At 33.4% G+C, this 18,652-nt stretch overlaps 2 protein-coding genes across 2 annotated transcripts; both read right to left on the minus strand.

Moving 5' to 3' along the window:
- Positions 1-2,749: 2,749 nt before the first annotated feature.
- Positions 2,750-5,690, minus strand: LOC149897410 (facilitated trehalose transporter Tret1-like). The gene is made up of 7 exons (XM_090115995.1): positions 5,633-5,690; positions 4,735-4,964; positions 3,956-4,279; positions 3,740-3,872; positions 3,419-3,642; positions 3,051-3,245; positions 2,750-2,977 (listed from the first exon to the last, which is right to left on the minus strand). Exons 1-7 carry the CDS (start codon positions 5,688-5,690, stop codon positions 2,750-2,752), a joined length of 1,392 nt encoding a protein of 463 aa, XP_089972121.1.
- A 3,634-nt stretch (positions 5,691-9,324) lies between these two features.
- Positions 9,325-15,268, minus strand: LOC149897411 (facilitated trehalose transporter Tret1-like). The gene is made up of 7 exons (XM_090116467.1): positions 15,211-15,268; positions 11,331-11,560; positions 10,763-11,086; positions 10,547-10,679; positions 10,227-10,450; positions 9,926-10,120; positions 9,325-9,552 (listed from the first exon to the last, which is right to left on the minus strand). Exons 1-7 carry the CDS (start codon positions 15,266-15,268, stop codon positions 9,325-9,327), a joined length of 1,392 nt encoding a protein of 463 aa, XP_089972593.1.
- Between the last annotated feature and the right edge of the window lie 3,384 nt (positions 15,269-18,652).

The raw sequence follows: 18,652 nt of genomic DNA on the forward strand, positions 1-18,652 counted from the left end.
TAAATTTGTCACAATATACAATTAATATTCATGTAAGTAAAAGTATAAAAATAAAAAAGGCTAATAAAGCAATTTATACAAGCTAATATCTATATCTGTAAGCATGCAGGTAGATGTTAGGACGTAGGCATCCGCTAAGAAAGGATTTCCCGAAATTCTTGCGGGAACGGGGAAAAACGGATGCACGTGCAAAGTCGTGGGCGGAAGCTAGTATACAATATAAATAAATAAATAAATAAATATTATAGGACATTATTTGCCACATTTCGACGTGCCGCTTTCCGATATCTATCCATATCTTTTAATCATAGGCAATTTGTGAAATAAAAACAAAATAATAATAAAAATATCGATTATTGTTTCCCATATTATCGCATTACATTAGATTACACAGTAGGTACCTACATATTGTTGGAACGAAGTTCCTCTTCGCGTTGCGAAAGGGGGCTAGACGGAAAAAATTAAGACGAAAAGTTGTAACGACACTTTTTGCTATAGTTGTAAGCAGTGTGGCGTGCGCGTGTTGCTCTATCTATCTCTCTCTAAAACTTCGTTCCATCCGGGTGTAACTTGAATACACCTAAAGCTTTTTTTATTGGTTATAAGTACAAAAAGCATAAGGCTGCGTGTCAGCTTGCTATCCAAAACAGCGCTGTTTTTCAGTCGCCTGATAATTACAGGATACAATATATTTTTATGTAGTTATAGACTACAGGCCCGTGTTGAAAAAATTATGGGTCATTTGACCCACCACCTGACCTATCTAGAATGATATAAGAGCATAAAATAATAAGATTCAGCACTATGACGTCACTTGTAAGCTGTCCACTTGAGTGCAGATGAGAATTCGAAGGTTCAGGTAGAGATTTTCTCCCCTTGTCTCCATGATTTTTGTACGGCGTTGCGGAATAATTGATTAAAAGTAGTATAGAAATAGTATGACACAGATGCGGTACAAAATCAAATGACCAAATTTACCCCGGCAACTGTCGAAAAATAAAAATAAATTCCGACTTTGTGGACCACCATTTTTGTACGGCATCTGTGTCATACTATTTCTATACTGCTTTTAAGCCATTATTCCGCAACGCCGTACAAAAATCATGGAGACAAGGGGAGAAAATCTCTACCTGAACTTTCGAATTCTCACCTGCACTCAGGTGGACAGCTTACGAGTGACGTCATAGTGCTGAATCTTATTATTTTATGCTCTAAAATCATTCATAGGTCAGGTGGTGGGTCAAATGACCCATAATTTTTTCAACATGCGCCTGGAGTCTATTAAAAGTTTATATTTATTTATTTATTATATAGAAACAAAAAACAGTATATAGAAACAAAGTAGGTACAGTACTTACAATGAGAAAAAAAACATACATATAAATTCACATGCGATTGCGATTGTTTATATAAAATTACTGATGCAATCATTTCAATTATTGATACTACTATAACTATTTACTATAGGTATATGCTACTGGTATTAGAATCTTTCATCATCACGAAGCAGATTTCAAGAAATATAAATAAATCTTGATGTTAATACTTTATAAATATGATAACGTCCTCTCTGTTTTAACTAAATATTAACATAATGATTTTGAATGGAAGTTTATTATTACGGTGCATTTCCATCAAACGAGTAAATGTTCATTATAATCCCAATATGTCAAATTCTTTAAGTGTAAACAGGCGTAGAGCATTCTTTCGTTGTTCTTAGTGCGTTCAAAAATATTCTATGCAATGACTGAACAACACTGAATACGAGTTTGCGTTACGTTTCGTTTCGTAAAAGATCACGAAAGAATGCTCTTGCTCTAGCTCTATGTTCGTTTGATGTAAATTCACCGTTACAGAAATATTTTATAAACGTAAGAAAATAGTTTCACGATCATTTACCAAATATTGATATTTTACGTAGAAAATGATTGTAGATAGCTTTTCTTTGAACTTTTTCCTTTTCGTTGACAGAATGATCCTAAATGTCCTAGGTAACTAATATTATAAATGCGAAAGTAACTCTTCTTCACGGTCCAACCACTTGGACTTGAAAGAAAGGACAAATGAGGTTTTATCCCGGAAATTCCACGGGAACGGAACGAAAAACACTGCATTAGCGATCCTGTATTCAAGGGTAAGAACTAAGAAGCCATTCGGAATGAAATACGAGATGTATACAATAATCTTTTTTATTAAAAATTGCTAAAATTAAATACAAATAATAGCTAAAATTAACATCATTGGCATTCTTTCCTGTAGCTAAACTGTGATGAGTTGTCTAATGTCTTCGGTGGTCATCATCCCAAGTTCCCTAGTGGGGTAAGGGGCAGATGCATTATACATCTATTTCACGGGTCGATTTTCTTTAGGGACAAGTAGGTGATCAGCCTTCTGTGTCCTGCCAGACCGAGACATTTGTTTTTCTTCGTCTAAACCGGGAATCGAACCCAGGACACCTCGGTTCTAAGCTCACGTGTCAACCACTGTACCGAGGAGGAGAATAATAAGTAAATATCAATCATTAGGCACAAAAATCATTATTATCATAATTTACGACGGAATAATTTCTATTAAGGTGTTAAGTAGTTAGTTTGTGTTGTTTGATAATTTGTGCTATTAAAGGTCTATACAGCCAAGACTTACATTTTATCTACATCAAACAAAAAGACAAAAAAAATCTTGAAATTACTTCCTTAATCCTTATGCACAAAACAAAAATTGTCCAACACAACAAATATGTTTCTTTCCACTATTTCTTTTTCCCATTCGCTAGTTCGTCTCTAATCATTTCATCAGTCTTTCCTCTCGTTTCGGGAATGAGACAGGTAATTAAAGCTCCCAATACATTCAGGAAACCGAAGAAAATGAACGTCGTGTGTATTCCAAAAGTATCTGTTATTGGTGCGTAAGTAAAAAGCTGTGTGGCTACAGTTAACCAGGCATAGGTGCCTATGCAGCCCATCACTTTGGCCCGAGCCTGAAAACAGAAAACAATCCTGAAGCATAAGCTTATCAGTACAATCTCATGATGAAAGAAAACTTGAACTTACTTGAAAATTAAACATTTCCGTAGTTATAATATAAGGCAATGACCTCACTCCTCCAGCATACAACGCCACGGCTATCATCATACATGTGATTGGTAACCAGCCAGGGATTGTATAGCCGTAGGACTGTATGAGTAGCGCTATGCCCAATCCCGCGAGAGCGATCGCTGTTATGAGGTATGCTCCTATTAGGAGAGGCTGGAGGAGAAGTTTGTCATTATTATGGACAGCATTGTCATTTAAATTAAGAAGAAGGAACATGCATGTACGAAGCTTGAATTACAATGGGGAAATAACAGTCAAATTAGCACTGAACCTAATTTATGTAATAAATGTAACATATACAATGTGACCTACAATGTAAAATATACCTTTCGATTAAACCTCTCCGCGATGCTAGTAAATGCAAACGAAGCAATAATCATGACAATTGGAAAACTCAATGTTAGTAATTCCGGACTGATTCCGAAATTATTTCCTGTTGACTCCAATATGGCAGATGCATACGTTACTATTGCAAAAGCACCATTCCAGGCATGTATTGTAAAGACAGAGAGCATTAATATTAAACCGCGACGCCAAGCTTTATCTTTAACTGGAAAAGAAAATATTTATTACACAGTTTATTTTAGCATTGAATTACTGTGCCGTTTACTTTATTAAACTATTTTTTTTCATCAACTAGGACTTACATATAGCTTTCAAGTCAACTGTAGGAAGATTTCTAAACGTTTCCTGTTGATTTTGCATGTACTCTATTTCAGTTTTAACTTCTTTATCATCTGTTTTTAGACCTCTTAGAAAGGCAACTACCCTGTAGGCTTCCTGTAAAATAACATTTGTTATTTCTTGGGAAATTGTAATTTGTAAATTATTATTTTGAAATATGAAACGAACTATTTACTCACATCTATTTTCCCACGCTTAACCAAAAAGGAAGGAGATTCAGGGGCCTTTAACATTAACACTCCCATAGCTAAAGGGAATGCTAAATATATCCATAAAACTGTGAAGTAATCAAAGTATGCGCCGATCAAGTACATTATCAGGAAACCTAGGTTCTGCAGCAGGACTGATACGGATCCTAGGACGCCTATAAGATTGTTCTGGCTCAGTTCGCGGATGTAGACTGGTGTGACAGCAAATGCACCAGAAGCCGACATTCCAGCGGCGGCTCTTGCTATGGAAAGAGCTATTAGATTTGGTAGCATTATCCTGAGTAGGATCGAGAGCTGGAAAAGATTTAACAGGCATTATTTCTTTGCACAGTATTAGAATAATGAAATAATGTACGTATGAATAAAAATGTTGTGTGGTTTTATGAAACCACGGTAAAAGTGAAACTGTTCGAACGGTTCCGAACACTGCTTTGTGTAGCGCATGTCGCGTGTCAGTCGGCTGCCGACATCGACCACACGCTGCCGAGTAGGTATACCTACTCGGCAGCCGCGATACACGCGACATGCGCTACACAGACCAAAAAGTTTGAGACGATGTAATAAAAGTTTCACTTTAAAAAACTTAAAGGGGTGAAGTATAAGATTTTACGGTTACATTGATGATAAACTACACTTTTAAGGGAAATATTTTTGAAGTAATAATATGATATCTTGGCAAATTCTGCGACAAGCATGATACAATTCAAGAAAAGCATGCTTATGACGTGATACTTTATTGTTATACTTACAATTGCTGGAATAGTAACGAAGAAGACAACCCATTTTCTACCAAATCTATCTGCTAATATAGCATAAATTGGCACAACCAGCGCAGCTGAGAAGCAGTTGAAACTGGCCAGTAAGGATATTTCCTGATTGGTTACTGGAGCACCTAGAGGAGAGTCAGCTGCTTGCAGCTTCTTTGTAGTAGGAGATATCCAGGCTGCTTCCAGGCCATAGATCATAAAGCCCATGCTGGCTAAAGATTGAAATTTTATGTATTTTAAGAGAAACGGTTGTGTGGTAAAATATAATATCACTACATAGTATAAAACAAAATAGGTAAAATCTAGGATCGTATTTAAGGAATTCATTAATTCCTTCTCTCTTCATTTTTAATTAAGCGAGGCTTTTTATATTTAATTCGTCATCTTCAAAACTCTTGTATATATCTCTTGTATATATATTTATTTGATTTTTTTTATTATATTTAAATGATTACTAAGTATTCACTAAATACATGCAATTGAAATGTATACAAGTTAAATTATTAATTTAATATAGTTAAAATATTTCTCATTCTGTTTTATTTATCATACGTTATTTCAAATTTAAAATAACGTATACTTAATTCTTTCCTTTATTGGATCTGATTTTTACTTTTGACACTTTAAATTTTAAACTAATATTATGTCGTTTCGTGGATCCACTCATTCAATTGTAAATCCATACTAATATTATAAATGCGAAAGTAACTCTGTCTGTCTGTGACTCAACCACGCCTAAATTACTGAACCAATTTTCATGAAATTTGGTATGGAGATATTTTGATACCCGAGACACATAGGCTACCTTTTATTGCGAAATATGTACCACGGGCGAAGCCGGGGCGGACCTCTAGTTGAAAATAAAAATTCAAATAAATACCTATTAAAGAAAAAATCCATTGCCAATACGTATGACCACTATTTGTTTTCACCGTCATTTTGAATTTCTTAACACACTAAATTATTTCACTATTTTATTTCAGTTAACAGTTGAATACTGAATGGGTTGTTTAAATAACCATATTTCTTAAAGCTACCTTATCTGCAGATAGTTTCATTGTTTTAAGTGTTCAAATATATCTGTATCGAAATATATCTGTTTAAATCAGGTTCATTTGTTGTCTTTTTGATACGGCAATCTATTACACGATCAAATGTTATTTTTAAACTTAAATAATGATTTCACTGAGATAAAAAAACTGGCAAAGTGCGATTTGAACTCGCGCATCGAGGGTTCCGTTTAAGCATAAAAAGTATATTATAATGTACTAGATTTCCGCCCGCGGCTTCGCCCGCATTTGCAAACGAAAACCCGCATAGTTCCCGTTCCCGTGGGATTTCCGGGATAAAAACTATCCTATGTGTTAATCCAAGTTACCCTCTATATGTGTGCTAAATTTCATTGTAATCGGTTCAGTAGTTTTTACGTGAAAGAGTAACAAACATCCATACATCCATACATCCTTACAAACTTTCGCCTTTATAATATACTAGATTTCCGCCCGCGGCTTCGCCCGCGTTTGCAAAGGAAAACCCGCATAGTTCCCGTTCCCTTGGATTTCCGGGATAAAAACTATCCTATGTGTTAATCCAAGTTACCCTCTATATGTGTGCTAAATTTCATTGTAATCGGTTCAGTAGTTTTTACGTGAAAGAGTAACAAACATCCATACATCCATACATCCATACATCCATACATCCATACATCCTTACAAACTTTCGCATTTATAATATATATTAGATATAGATATTGATAGATATTAGATTAGATAACTTCATATTTTTATTGCTAAATTAAATCGAAAACATTAGAATTGCAATATGGAAAGCTGTAGAAGCATAAACTTAAGAAAAATAATATATTATTTTCGTTTTAGTAATATTTCATTTTATCACGCTGTGTCGCTCGGGTAAAATAAGTACTTATGTCTACAGATCTTGTGTTATTCTGATGCATAACTTTTAAATTTAATCCAAATCCGTCCAGCAGTTTTTCATTTAGATAAGAGAAAAAACCATACATAAAATCATCCTCACAAATTTTCGCATTTATAATATTATGAGTAGGATGAGATGTGGATGGGATTTAACACAGAATAGAATTACTACAAAATATTGTAATTCGTACATCGGCAAAGAAGAGGCTGTTAAATCTTATGAACTGTTTATTTTAACAAAAAAGATTTTTTTGTTAAAATAGTCTATAATATAAGATTTTATTTCATTTTTAAAAACTATACAATGTCTCCTCACTATATTACATATTATTGTAAATATAACTGGAGGTGTGGAGTGTGGACATCCAGATTGAACGAAGTTCTATGAGAGAAAGAGAGACAGACAGAGAAACAACCGCATGCCTCACAACTTTAGTTTAAACCTTAAAGTGTCGTTACAACTTTTCGTCTTAATTTTTTCCATCCCCTTTCGCAAAGCGCGATAAAGAACTACGTTCCAAAAAAATATGGACTAGGATAAACCATTTTTGAAGTGAAAACTTCTTTAGCGGCGTTGAGCACTTTTTCTGTAATGGAGTGTAATGGGTATAAAATCTTAAACTCGCGTCAGGACACGTGACCTGATCGAAAAACGTAAGACGGATGGATATCAAACATGCTCAACGTAATAATCAAGTTTTCACTTCTGCCGGCACTCCCGGAGTGCAACCCGTCTTTTTTTTTTTATAAAAATATGTAGCCCAGTGATTTTACGTTTTTTACGAACATACAAAGACTGAAAAAAATACTCGTTTGAGTCCTAAAACAAAATTGAATAATAATAATTACTAAAAAAATATATTTCATGTACTCAGATATTTTGCCGCTTCTGGAGACCTATCTTAGTTATATCTATCTACATATTTTTACTCATAAGCAATCTGATTGTTTGAAGGCATTTAAACTCAACCTCAAACATTTATTTATTTTCCAGTAATTAAACTTCTTTTAGAAGCACTTTTGAATCGTCATTACATATTTTAACATTTACCACCGATTCGGAAAGCAGTACCTATGGAGAAGAACCTGCAAGAAACTCCATAGTTGTTCTTTTAAAATCATGTCAATATACAATTAAATATTAGGTACATGTAATATGTAACAACATAATATATCATAATATACCAAAGAACTGTCCTGTAGTTCTTACGGATCTAAACCGTCCATGGATTTTCATCTCCCATCTTAATATATATAAATCTCGTGTCACAATGTTTGTCCTCAATGGACTCCTAAACCACTTAACCGATTATAATAAAATTCGCACACCATGTGCAGTTCGATCCAACTTGAGAGATAGGATAGTTTAAACATGTAGGTACCACGGTCGAAGCCGGGGCGGACCGCTAGTATATTATATTCCATACATAGAATGATGATCCATGATGACTGATGCAATCATTTCATTTATTGGTACTACTAATACTTATACTTACTACGTAATAAATAACTACTATTTACTTTAATATGCTACTGGTATTAAAATCTTAAATTGTGGCGAAGCAGATTTCAACAAATATAAATAAATCTTCATATAAATATTCGCTAGCAAGTACTTTTTCCCATTTTCAAGAAGCCTTTGAACTTTATATAAATATACGAGAACATCCTCTCTGTTTTAACTAAATATTTTGAATGGAAGTTACTTAATATTACAGGAATATTTTACAAACGTAAGTATAAAGTTTCATGATCATTTATCAAATATTGATATTTTACGTAAAAAAGATTGTGGATAGCTTTTCTTTGAACTTTTTCCATTTCGTTGACAGAATGATCCTAAATGTCCTAGGTAATATTATAATTAATTCAAAAGTAACTCTTCTTCACGGTCCAACCACTGAACCGATTTGGATGAAATTTGGTACATGGATAGCTTGAAAGACAGGACAAATGAGGCTTTATCTCGGAAATTCTACGGGAACGGAACGAAGAACATTAAAAGTATTCAAGGGAATGAAATACGAGATGTATGTACAATAATCTTTTTTATTAAAAATTGGTAAACTTAAATACAAATAATAGCTGAAATTAACATCATTGGCATTCTTTCCTGAAGCTGAACTTTGATGAGTTATCTTATGTCTTCGGTGGTCATCATCCCATGTTCCCTAGTGGCCTAGTGGGGTAAGGGGAAGATGCATTATACATCTGTTTCACGGGTCAATTTTCTTTAGGGACAAGTAGGTGATCAGCCTTCTGTGTCCTGCCAGACCAAGACATTTATTTTTCTTCGTCTCCACCGGGAATCAAACCCAGGGCACCTCGGTTCTATGCTCACGCGTCAACCACTGTACCGAGAAGGCGAATAAGATAAAGATCAATCATTAGGCACAAAAATCATTATTATCATTTCCGACGGAATAATTTATTATAATAGTGTTTGTGTTGTTTGATAATTTGTGGTAATACTATTAAAGGTATCACTATACAGCCAAGACTTACATTTTATCTACATCAAACATAAAATCTTCTAAACAAGAATGTCATCAAACAAAAAGACAAAAAAAAATCTTGAAATGACTTTATGCACAAAACAAAAATTGTCCAACACAACAAATATGTTTCTTTTCCACTATTTCTTTTTCCCATTCGCTAGTTCGTCTCTAATCATTTCATCAGTCTTTCCTCTCGTTTCGGGAATGAGACAGGTAATTAAAGCTCCCAATACATTCAGGAAACCGAAGAAAATGAACGTCGTGTGTATTCCAAAAGTATCTGTTATTGCTGCGTAAGTAAAAAGCTGTGTGGCTACAGTTAACCAGGCATAGGTGCCTATGCAGCCCATCACTTTGGCCCGAGCCTGAAAACAGAAAACAATCCTGACAATAATCATGGTACATGAACTTGATTTCAAACAAAACTCATATCAAACTGAATTTTTACGAGACTCAATTTAAAAATTAATTTAGAAGATAAAAATATAATATAAGCATATCAGTAAAATCTCTTAGGGCTGATTTTTCAATCCTTGGTTAAAACTTATTCGTTGAATAAAGTATAAAACTACCATTTTAAAAACGTATTCTAATAATTGCCCGTATTTGACAGTTTACGTGACATTTTAATATTATCGTGTAATACTTTATTGGACGGATAAGTTTTATAAGATAAGACGGATAAGGACGGATAAGCATTGAAAAATCGGCCCTTAATGAAACAAAACTTTAACTTACTTGAAAATTAAACATTTCCGTAGTTATAATAAAAGGTAATGTCCTCACTCCTGCAGCATACAATGCCACGGCTATCATCATACAAGAGATTGGTAACCAACCAGGAATTGTATAGCCGTAGGACTGTATCAGCAGTGCTATGCCCAATCCCGCGAGAGCAATCGCTGATATAAGGTATGCTCCTATTAGGAGAGGCTGAAACAGAAGTTTGTCATTATTGTGCACAGCATGAGTACAATGGGGAAATAACAGACAAATTAGCACTGAACCTAATTTATATTAGCTAAAATGTAAAATATACCTTTCGATCAAACTTCTCCGCGATGCTAGTAAATGCAAACGAAGCAATAATCATGACGATTGGAAAACTCAATGATTGCAATTCCGGACTGATTCCGAAATTATTTCCTGTTGATTCCAATATGGCAGATGCGTACGATAATATTGCAAAAGCACCATTCCACGCATATATTGTAAAGACAGAGAGCATTAATATTAAACCGCGACGCCAAGCTTTATCTTTAACTGGTAAAGAAAATATTTATTACATAGCTTATTCTAGAATTGAATCACTGCGCTGTTTACTTTATTCATCTATTTTTTTCATCATTTAGGACTTACATATAGCTTTCAAGTCAACTGTAGGAAGATTCCTAAACGTTTCCTGTTGATTTTGCATATATTCTATTTCAGATTTAACTTCTTTATCATCTGTTTTTAGACCTCTTAGAAAGGCAACTGCCCTGGAGGCTTCCTGTAAAAAAACATTTGTTATTTCTTGGGAAATTGTAATTTGTAAATTATTATTTTGAAATATGAAACGAACTATTTACTCACATCTATTTTCCCACGCTTAACCAAAAAGGAAGGAGATTCAGGGGCCTTTAACATTAACACTCCCATAGCTAAAGGGAATGCTAAATATATCCACAAAACTGTGAAGTATTCAAAGTATGCGCCGATCAAGTACATTATCAGGAAACCTAGGTTCTGCAGCAGGACTGATACGGATCCTAGGACGCCTATAAGATTGTTCTGGCTCAGTTCGCGGATGTAGACTGGTGTGACAGCAAATGCACCAGACGCCGATATCCCAGCGGCTGCTCTTGCTATGGAAAGAGCTATTATATTTGGCAGCATTATCCTGAGTACGATTGATAGCTGGAAAAGATTTAGTAGGCATTATTTCTTTGCACAATATACATATATATTTAATCTTATAACAATGTACGTTTAAATAAAACAAAAAGGGGTACGAAGAAGAATATTAATTTAAGGTTACGTTAATGATAAACTACGCTTTTAAGGAAAATTTAATGGGAGTAATAATATGATTTCATAGCCAATTCTGCGACAAGAATTTCAAGAAAAGCATTCTTTAGGCGTGATACTTTGTTTTACTCACAATTGCTGGAATAGTAATGGAGAAGACGACCCATTTCCTTCCAAATCTATCTGCTAATATGGCAAAAATTGGCACAACCAGCGCTGATGATAAGCAGTTGATGCTGGCCAGTAAGGATATTTCCTGGTTTGTTACTGGAGCACCTAGAGGGGAATCAGCAGATTGCAGCTTCTTCGTCGTGGGAGATATCCAGGCTGCTTCCAGGCCATATATCATAAAGCCCATGCTGGCTAAAGATTGAAATTTTATGTATTTTATTTATGAAAAACGGTTGTGTGGTAAGATATAATATCTCTAACTACCTAGTATAAAACAGGTATAATCTAGGATCGTATATTTAAGGAATTCATTAATTACTTCATTCTAAATTTAATTCATCATCTTCAAATCTCTTCACTACAAAGTATAAAGCAAAGTCACTTTCTCTGTCCCTACGTCCCTATGGATGCTTAAATCTTTATAATATAAAGTAAAAAAACTAAAACCCAACTACGACAATAAACGGCGCTGAAAAAGTATAAAACAAGATTTCAGAATACTGAACTGAACAAAGTTGCTAATGTAATTGCAAGTAAATGGACACAGTAGATTCTACCAAGATGCCTTCGTTGTAAATAATGTCATACAATACTATTCTGAAGTATGCAATATTCCACTATGTAGAGATAAATTTTCATGTTTGGAAAACCGCAGTGGTCACACGTTGTCAAAGTGCTACGGTAGATAGGTATATGTAACGTGTGACTTCGCCTTTCCAAACATGAAAATTTATCTCCACATAGCATATATATTGCATACTTCAGAATAGTATTGTATGACATTTTTGCTTTGCCGTAGTCGGGTAAAAACTACGCAACGGATTTGGATGCAGTTTTTGAAGTGAAAACTTCTTTAGCGGCGTTGGGTATAAAATCTTAAACTCGCGTCAGGACACGTGGCCTGATCGAAAAAGCGTAAGACGGATGTTTTTTTTTTTAGGCCTTATATTCCATGCGTAAGACGGATACCATTCCAAAATATTTTGAAAGAAAAAAAAATAATATCAAACATGCTGAACGTTAATAATCAAGTTTTCACTTTTGCCGGCACTCCCGGAGTGCAACCCGTCTTTTTTTTTAATAAGTAAATAGAGTGTTTTAAGAGGGAGGCTTTAGTATATAATTTATTGAGTTTTAGACAAAGCGGGCGAAGCCGCGGGCGGTAAGCTAGTATTTTTATATTTTTATTTGATTTTTTTATTATATTTAGATTATTACTTGTTATAAACTAAATACATGCAATTGAAATGTATACAAGTTAAATTATTAATTGAATATAGTTAAAATCTTTCTCATTCCGTTTTATTTATCATATTTTTTAAAATTTCAAATAACGCATACTTAATTCCTTCCTAATATTCAAATCACAAATTAAAAAAAACCGGCCAAGTGCGAGTCGGGCTCGCGCACAAAGGGTTCCGTAGCAGCAAATATAATAAATTACAGTTAAATCAACCTATCTCAAAAACTATAAGAGATACTTTGATCAAACCAAAAATCGTTGAAAGAGTTAATTAGCATGCATCACCTCTATTTTTTTTAGAATTTTATACCCCGTAGTTATAAAAATAGAGGGGGGGGGACATACTTTTTACGACTTTGAGAGCTGATATCTCAAAAACCGTTCACTTTAAGAAAAATGTTTTTTAGAAAACTTTATATCATTTTAAAAGACCTTTCCATTGATACCCCACACGGGTATGTACATCGAAAAAAAAAATTTCATCCCTCAGTTACATGTATGGGGGGCCCCACCCCCAATTCTTTTTTTTACTATTTAGTGTCATATTTTTGTAGCGGTTCATACAACACATATTCCCATCAAATTTCATCACTGTAGTACTTATAGTTTCCGAGTAAATCGGCTGTGACAGACGGACAGACGGACAGACGGACAGACGGACATGACGAAACTATAAGGGTTCCGTTTTTGCCATTTTGGCTACGGAACCCTAAAAATATCTATTTATTATGATTACGAAGCCACAGAGAACTTATTACGTTCCTATTTTTAATAGCAATTATTATTTTATTACACACACATACACACAAACACACACACCCACACACAAACATACATGCATGCAATCTTTTTTGTTTAAATTGTAAAACTATTTAAGTTGGAAAAGGCAATCACTGTACTAAAATTGTGAGGGGATTAACACAGGCTTTTATTTTCCAAAATATTTAATCCACAGAACAATAAAAACAAATAGAAGTGCGATAATGTCATAATTAGTATGAAAACCAGTGTCGCCAAACCCACACATTTAAACCGATAGTTATACAGTACACTACAAGTAAACTATGCCTTTGATTGGACAGCTTAATTTGAGTAAAAACTGACTTAGGTTATAAATTCAGCATTTCAATATGTACCCTAACGCACCATGTTACGGTTTATTTTAGTATAACATCTCTAGGTATATTAGCTGTTTTGTTTCTCATTGCACAGAAATTCCAAATTCGAAAAACATTCAGCTACTCCACAACAGAGGGCGTTAGTTTTCGATAGATATAACTTTGAACCTCAACACATAGAGATAAGGTTGAAATTTGTGTCACTCAACATTAATGACATTAACTTGATATTTATCTGATGCTATGCCCTGAGGGATGTCAGCCTTGTTATCGATATCGAGATATCGATAATTCACAAATAAATATTTTTTGTGTATTTTTTTTCTTTCTATTATACGAGTATAGTATAATGTGTCACATTTTGGAGTATGTTTATTACTACTAAGTACGTCTTTTTATATTATTATTATTAAATAAAAAACGGAATAGAATAGTATTAATCTATATTTACAAAATACAAACAGAAAATATGCATTATTTTAAATCTTGGAACTGCCGTAGGTTTGCTGTATCGATGGCCTTTGTTAGACTGCTTAGTGCTGTTCGGTATTCAGTTAACTCGTCACGTTGCATTTATCCATTTCTCTTTTAAATTAGCCTCTTTGGGAAATCTGTAAATAAATTGGACTAATGAAAGCTAAGGAAAAATAAAATAAAATTTAATATTTATAATGTTTGTCTTTTCTAAAGTATCGATACTGTCGATATGCGCCACAAGCATCACTAAAGCGACATTCGTTTGTTTATTGCAATAATATTCCAGAAATTCTTGTTTGCTGTTCAATCTATAATAGTACTAATTTCTTACGGATTAAGGTTCATTTTGACTAGATATTTGTATACAATTTTGACAAATTACAAGCGAAGATATAACATAAAATATTATATGTAAAATAAATAAAAATAAGACTTACCGATGGTATTAAATGCCTCCATTGCTGATATTATTTCGTCTGCTATCATTTTTGCACTCTTATACCGAACAACACGTCCTAATTAATGAATAAATACGGAAAAAAGGTTTGACAGCTGACAACCGACTCGAATATTTTTCTGCGCACAACTGAGAGCAAGTTAGGTGATCTTACCTTACAAGTGACACGTGGGCCACGCCCACATCACACTTCTATCTACTTTACTGTTCTGTGATTTAATCTGTATTTTTTATAAACTTAATCCATAACGATTTTTTGTATTTTCTTTATTGGAGCTGATTTTAACTTATTATAGGTACTTTAAATTAAAATTATGTCATTTCGCGGATCCACTCATTCAATTGTAAATCTTCTTATATATAAAAATGAATCGCAAAATGTGTTGGTAAGCGCATAACTCGAGAACGGCTGAACCGATTTCGATAATTCTTTTTTTATTATATTCCTTGAAGTACGAGGATGGTTTTTACGTAGAGAAAACGTAAATATGTACCACGGGCGAAGCCGGGGCGGACTGCTAGTTGAAAATAAAATTCAAATAAATACCTATTAAAGAAAAAATCCATTGCCAATAAGTATGACCACTATTTGTTTTCACCGTCATTTTGAACTTTTTAACACACGAAGTTATTTCAGTCGACAGTTGAACACTGAATGGATTGTTTAAATAACCATATTTCTTAAAACTATGTACCTTATCAGATAGTTTCACTGTTTTAAGTGTTAAAATATATCTGTATCGAAATATATCTGTTTATAAATAAGGTTCATTTGTTGTCTTTTTGATACGGCAATCTATAACACGATCAAATGTTATTTTTAAATTTAAATAATGGTTTCACTGAGATAAAAAGAAACTGGTAAAGTGTGATTTGAACTCGCGCATCGAGGGTTCCGTTTAAAAATAAAAGGTAATATAGTTCATATTTTTATTGCTAAATTAAATCGAAAACATTAGAATTGCAACCCGGACACTCGGATGAAACGAAGTTCTATGAGAGAAAAAGAGACAGACAGAGAAACTCAATTTTTTCCGTCTAGTCCCCTTTCGCAACACGTGATAAAGAACTACGTTCCAAAAAAATATGGACATGGATAAACAATTTTTTTTTATAAAATGTAGCCTCAATGAATATTGATCTGCTCAGTTATTTTATGTTTTTTTACGAACATACAAAGACTGAAAAAATACTATCCGTTTTGGTCCTAAAACAAAATTGAATAATAATAATTACTAAAAAAATATATTTCATGTACTCAGATTTATTTGCATATAATATTTTTATGGAAGTGTAAGTAATACATCGTTTTAAACAATGTTCATGTTTTTGACCAATATACCTGGTATTATTTTTTATCGCAAGGAAAACGTGGCTGACTAGCCATATTTCGACGTGCCGCTTCAGGAGACCTATCTACATATTTTTATTTTTTACTCATAAGCAATGTGATTGTTTGTCGTGTGAAGGCATTTAAACTCAACCTCAAACATTTATTTATTCAATTAGATTTCTTCTAGAAGCACTTTTGAATCGTCATTACATATTTTAAAGAAGGAAAGCAGTACCTATGCAGAAGAACCTGCAAGAAACTCCATAGTTGTTCTTTTAAAATCATGTCAATATACAATTTAATATTACATAATATGTAACTACATAATATATCATAATATACTGTGCTGTGGTTCTTACGGATCTAAACCCTCCATGGATTTTCATCTCCCATATATATTTCATACATAGAATGTTGATCCATGATGGCTGATGCAATCATTTCATTTATTGGTACCTACTACTACGTAATAAATAACAACTGTTTACTCATATATGCTACTAGTATTAAAATCTTAAATTGTGACGAAGTAGATTTCAACAAATATAAATAAATCTTGATATAAATATTCGCTAGCAAGTACTTTTTCCCATTTTTCAAGAAGCCTTTGAACTTTATCTAAATACGATAACATCCTCTCTGTTTTAACTAAATATTTTGAATGGAACATATTACAGGAATATTTTACAAACGTAAGTAAATAGCTCCATGATGATTTATTATATAATATGATTTTTTACGTAGAAAAGATTATGGATAGCTTTTTTAGGAAATTTATCCATTTCCTTGAAAGAATGGTCATAAATGTTCTAGGTAACTATACTCTGTCCATTATATTATTTGCTTTTTGACAGCTTCACGCCTATGAAGGATTGTATTGTCTATGTTAAAATGTCATACAAATAATTATCGTTCTTCATGGACAGGTCCCGCCCACTTAGTGATGTCTACACAGAATTATTCAATGATGGGTCGATAGATTATAATAATCGATAGAAATACTCTGTAAAATATATCCGATGCAGAATAACTCTTCTATTATGTTATATAATTTAAACGTAAAGACAACCAAATTGTAAGATAGAAACCAATAAATAATAAAATATTAGTTTAGTTTAGTTTTAAAATACAATGCATAGATATGTGGTCTTATTATTACATATCTTATTAGTACGTTTACGTTGAAATTATTATTTACGTACCTGATTCGATTTATGATAATATTTTTAATTTATAATTGAAATGGTATCACAATCGATAATCTTTTGAACATCACTTCTGGTATCACCCGTCGAGCTGTCAAAAAGCAATTCTTATAGTGGACAGACTATAATATTATAAATGCCAAAGTAACTCTTCTTCACGGTCCAACCACTGAACTGATGAAACACTGAATGATTTGGATGAAATTTGGTACATGGATAGCTTGAAAGAAAGGACAAATGAGGTTTTATCCCGGAAATTCCACGGGAACGGAACGAAAAACATTGCATTAGCGCCCCAAACACGGAAAATTATTACGTCAAAATATCAGCTTTTTGCAAAAAGGAGGGCCTTTTGTTCGTTGTAATCTCTACGTTTTGATGGTGTAAAAAATATACATTACCATAGTAAATGTTCTCAGAGCATACAAACAGTGTACATAATGCTTTTATGAAATCAGGCAAATTTATCGAACTCTATATAGGGTGTCCCACTGTTGTATACTAAGCTCAAAGGAGGTTATAGTTTTGCATACGCTGAGTTCGTAAAAAATACTTATAAAATTCCAGACGCATTTTTTTTCAAATAGATGAATTCTTAAAACTTTATGTGTACACCCCTAAAAAGCAAACCACCCGACTTTACCACCAGTACGTGAGCGATCGTTTAAGATTATGTTTTCATAGACAAAATTCTCACATTAGCGAAGCCGTATATCAATAGTGGGACACCCTGTATATTCAATATTGTCTTATATCGGTTTTTCGGTAATATTTCAAAAGAAAAAGACTTGTACTTCTGTCCTTCCTTTTCTTATTCTTCATCCTACTGTTTTATTATGTTTAAAAAATTATCTACCCTGGTAGTGAGCATTTTATGTAAAATCCATTAATTTTTGAAGTGAAACTTTAGGCGCGTTGAGAGAAAATTTTGAAGGTCACGTCATGGCGTAAGGCGACGATTTTGGTATCTTTGAAGCTTGCCAAACTAGTTAAACTTCTGTGATCGGCACAACCGAATAATTTAAAAAAAAATATATTATTTAAAAAATTAAAAAATTAGGTATATTATTAGTTCCTGGGCAATATATTGCCTTAGCGCTTCTGTATTAAAGGGAAGCAGCCATTCGGAATGAAATACGAGTTGTATACAATAACCTTTTTTATTAAAAATTAGTAACTTAAACATTAATATTATGTAATATCTAAAATTATTATCATTGGCATTATTTCCTGTAGCTACTTTGATGAGCTGTCTTCGGTGGTCATCATACGGTACAAAACACAGTATTTACGACGGCATAATTTCTAGTAATAGAGTTAAGGTGCGTATAAATTAAGCGCGGCAGCCGCGCGAGCCAATGTTCGACCAGAGTTGACGTTCATTTGCTGCGCGAGCCAATATGTAGATATATTTTAAGTTGAAAGTAGTTGCCGCGCGCGGCAGGCGATCC

This window comes from Colias eurytheme, chromosome 25 (assembly GCF_061535395.1).
Source record: "Colias eurytheme isolate Ceu_HAF_F1 chromosome 25, ilColEury1 Martin Lab GWU primary, whole genome shotgun sequence".
Taxonomy (NCBI): domain Eukaryota; kingdom Metazoa; phylum Arthropoda; class Insecta; order Lepidoptera; family Pieridae; genus Colias; species Colias eurytheme.

What these genes read in the sequence shown, in the direction of transcription:
- LOC149897410 (XM_090115995.1), bottom strand. Translation starts at nt 5,690, where the DNA reads ATGACGGTGAAAACAAATAGTGGTCATACGTATTGGCAATGGATTTTT. An exon ending in TCGTTACTATTCCAGCAATT is followed by an intron (nt 4,280 to 4,734) that starts GTAAGTATAACA and finishes AATCTTTTCCAG; the next exon opens with CTCTCGATCCTACTCAGGAT. An exon ending in CGGAGAGGTTTAATCGAAAG is followed by an intron (nt 3,246 to 3,418) that starts GTATATTTTACA and finishes CTTCTCCTCCAG; the next exon opens with CCTCTCCTAATAGGAGCATA.
- LOC149897411 (XM_090116467.1), bottom strand. Translation starts at nt 15,268, where the DNA reads ATGACGGTGAAAACAAATAGTGGTCATACTTATTGGCAATGGATTTTT. An exon ending in ATGGATTTTTTCTTTAATAG is followed by an intron (nt 11,561 to 15,210) that starts GTATTTATTTGA and finishes TTCAATCTTTAG; the next exon opens with CCAGCATGGGCTTTATGATA. An exon ending in CCATTACTATTCCAGCAATT is followed by an intron (nt 11,087 to 11,330) that starts GTGAGTAAAACA and finishes AATCTTTTCCAG; the next exon opens with CTATCAATCGTACTCAGGAT.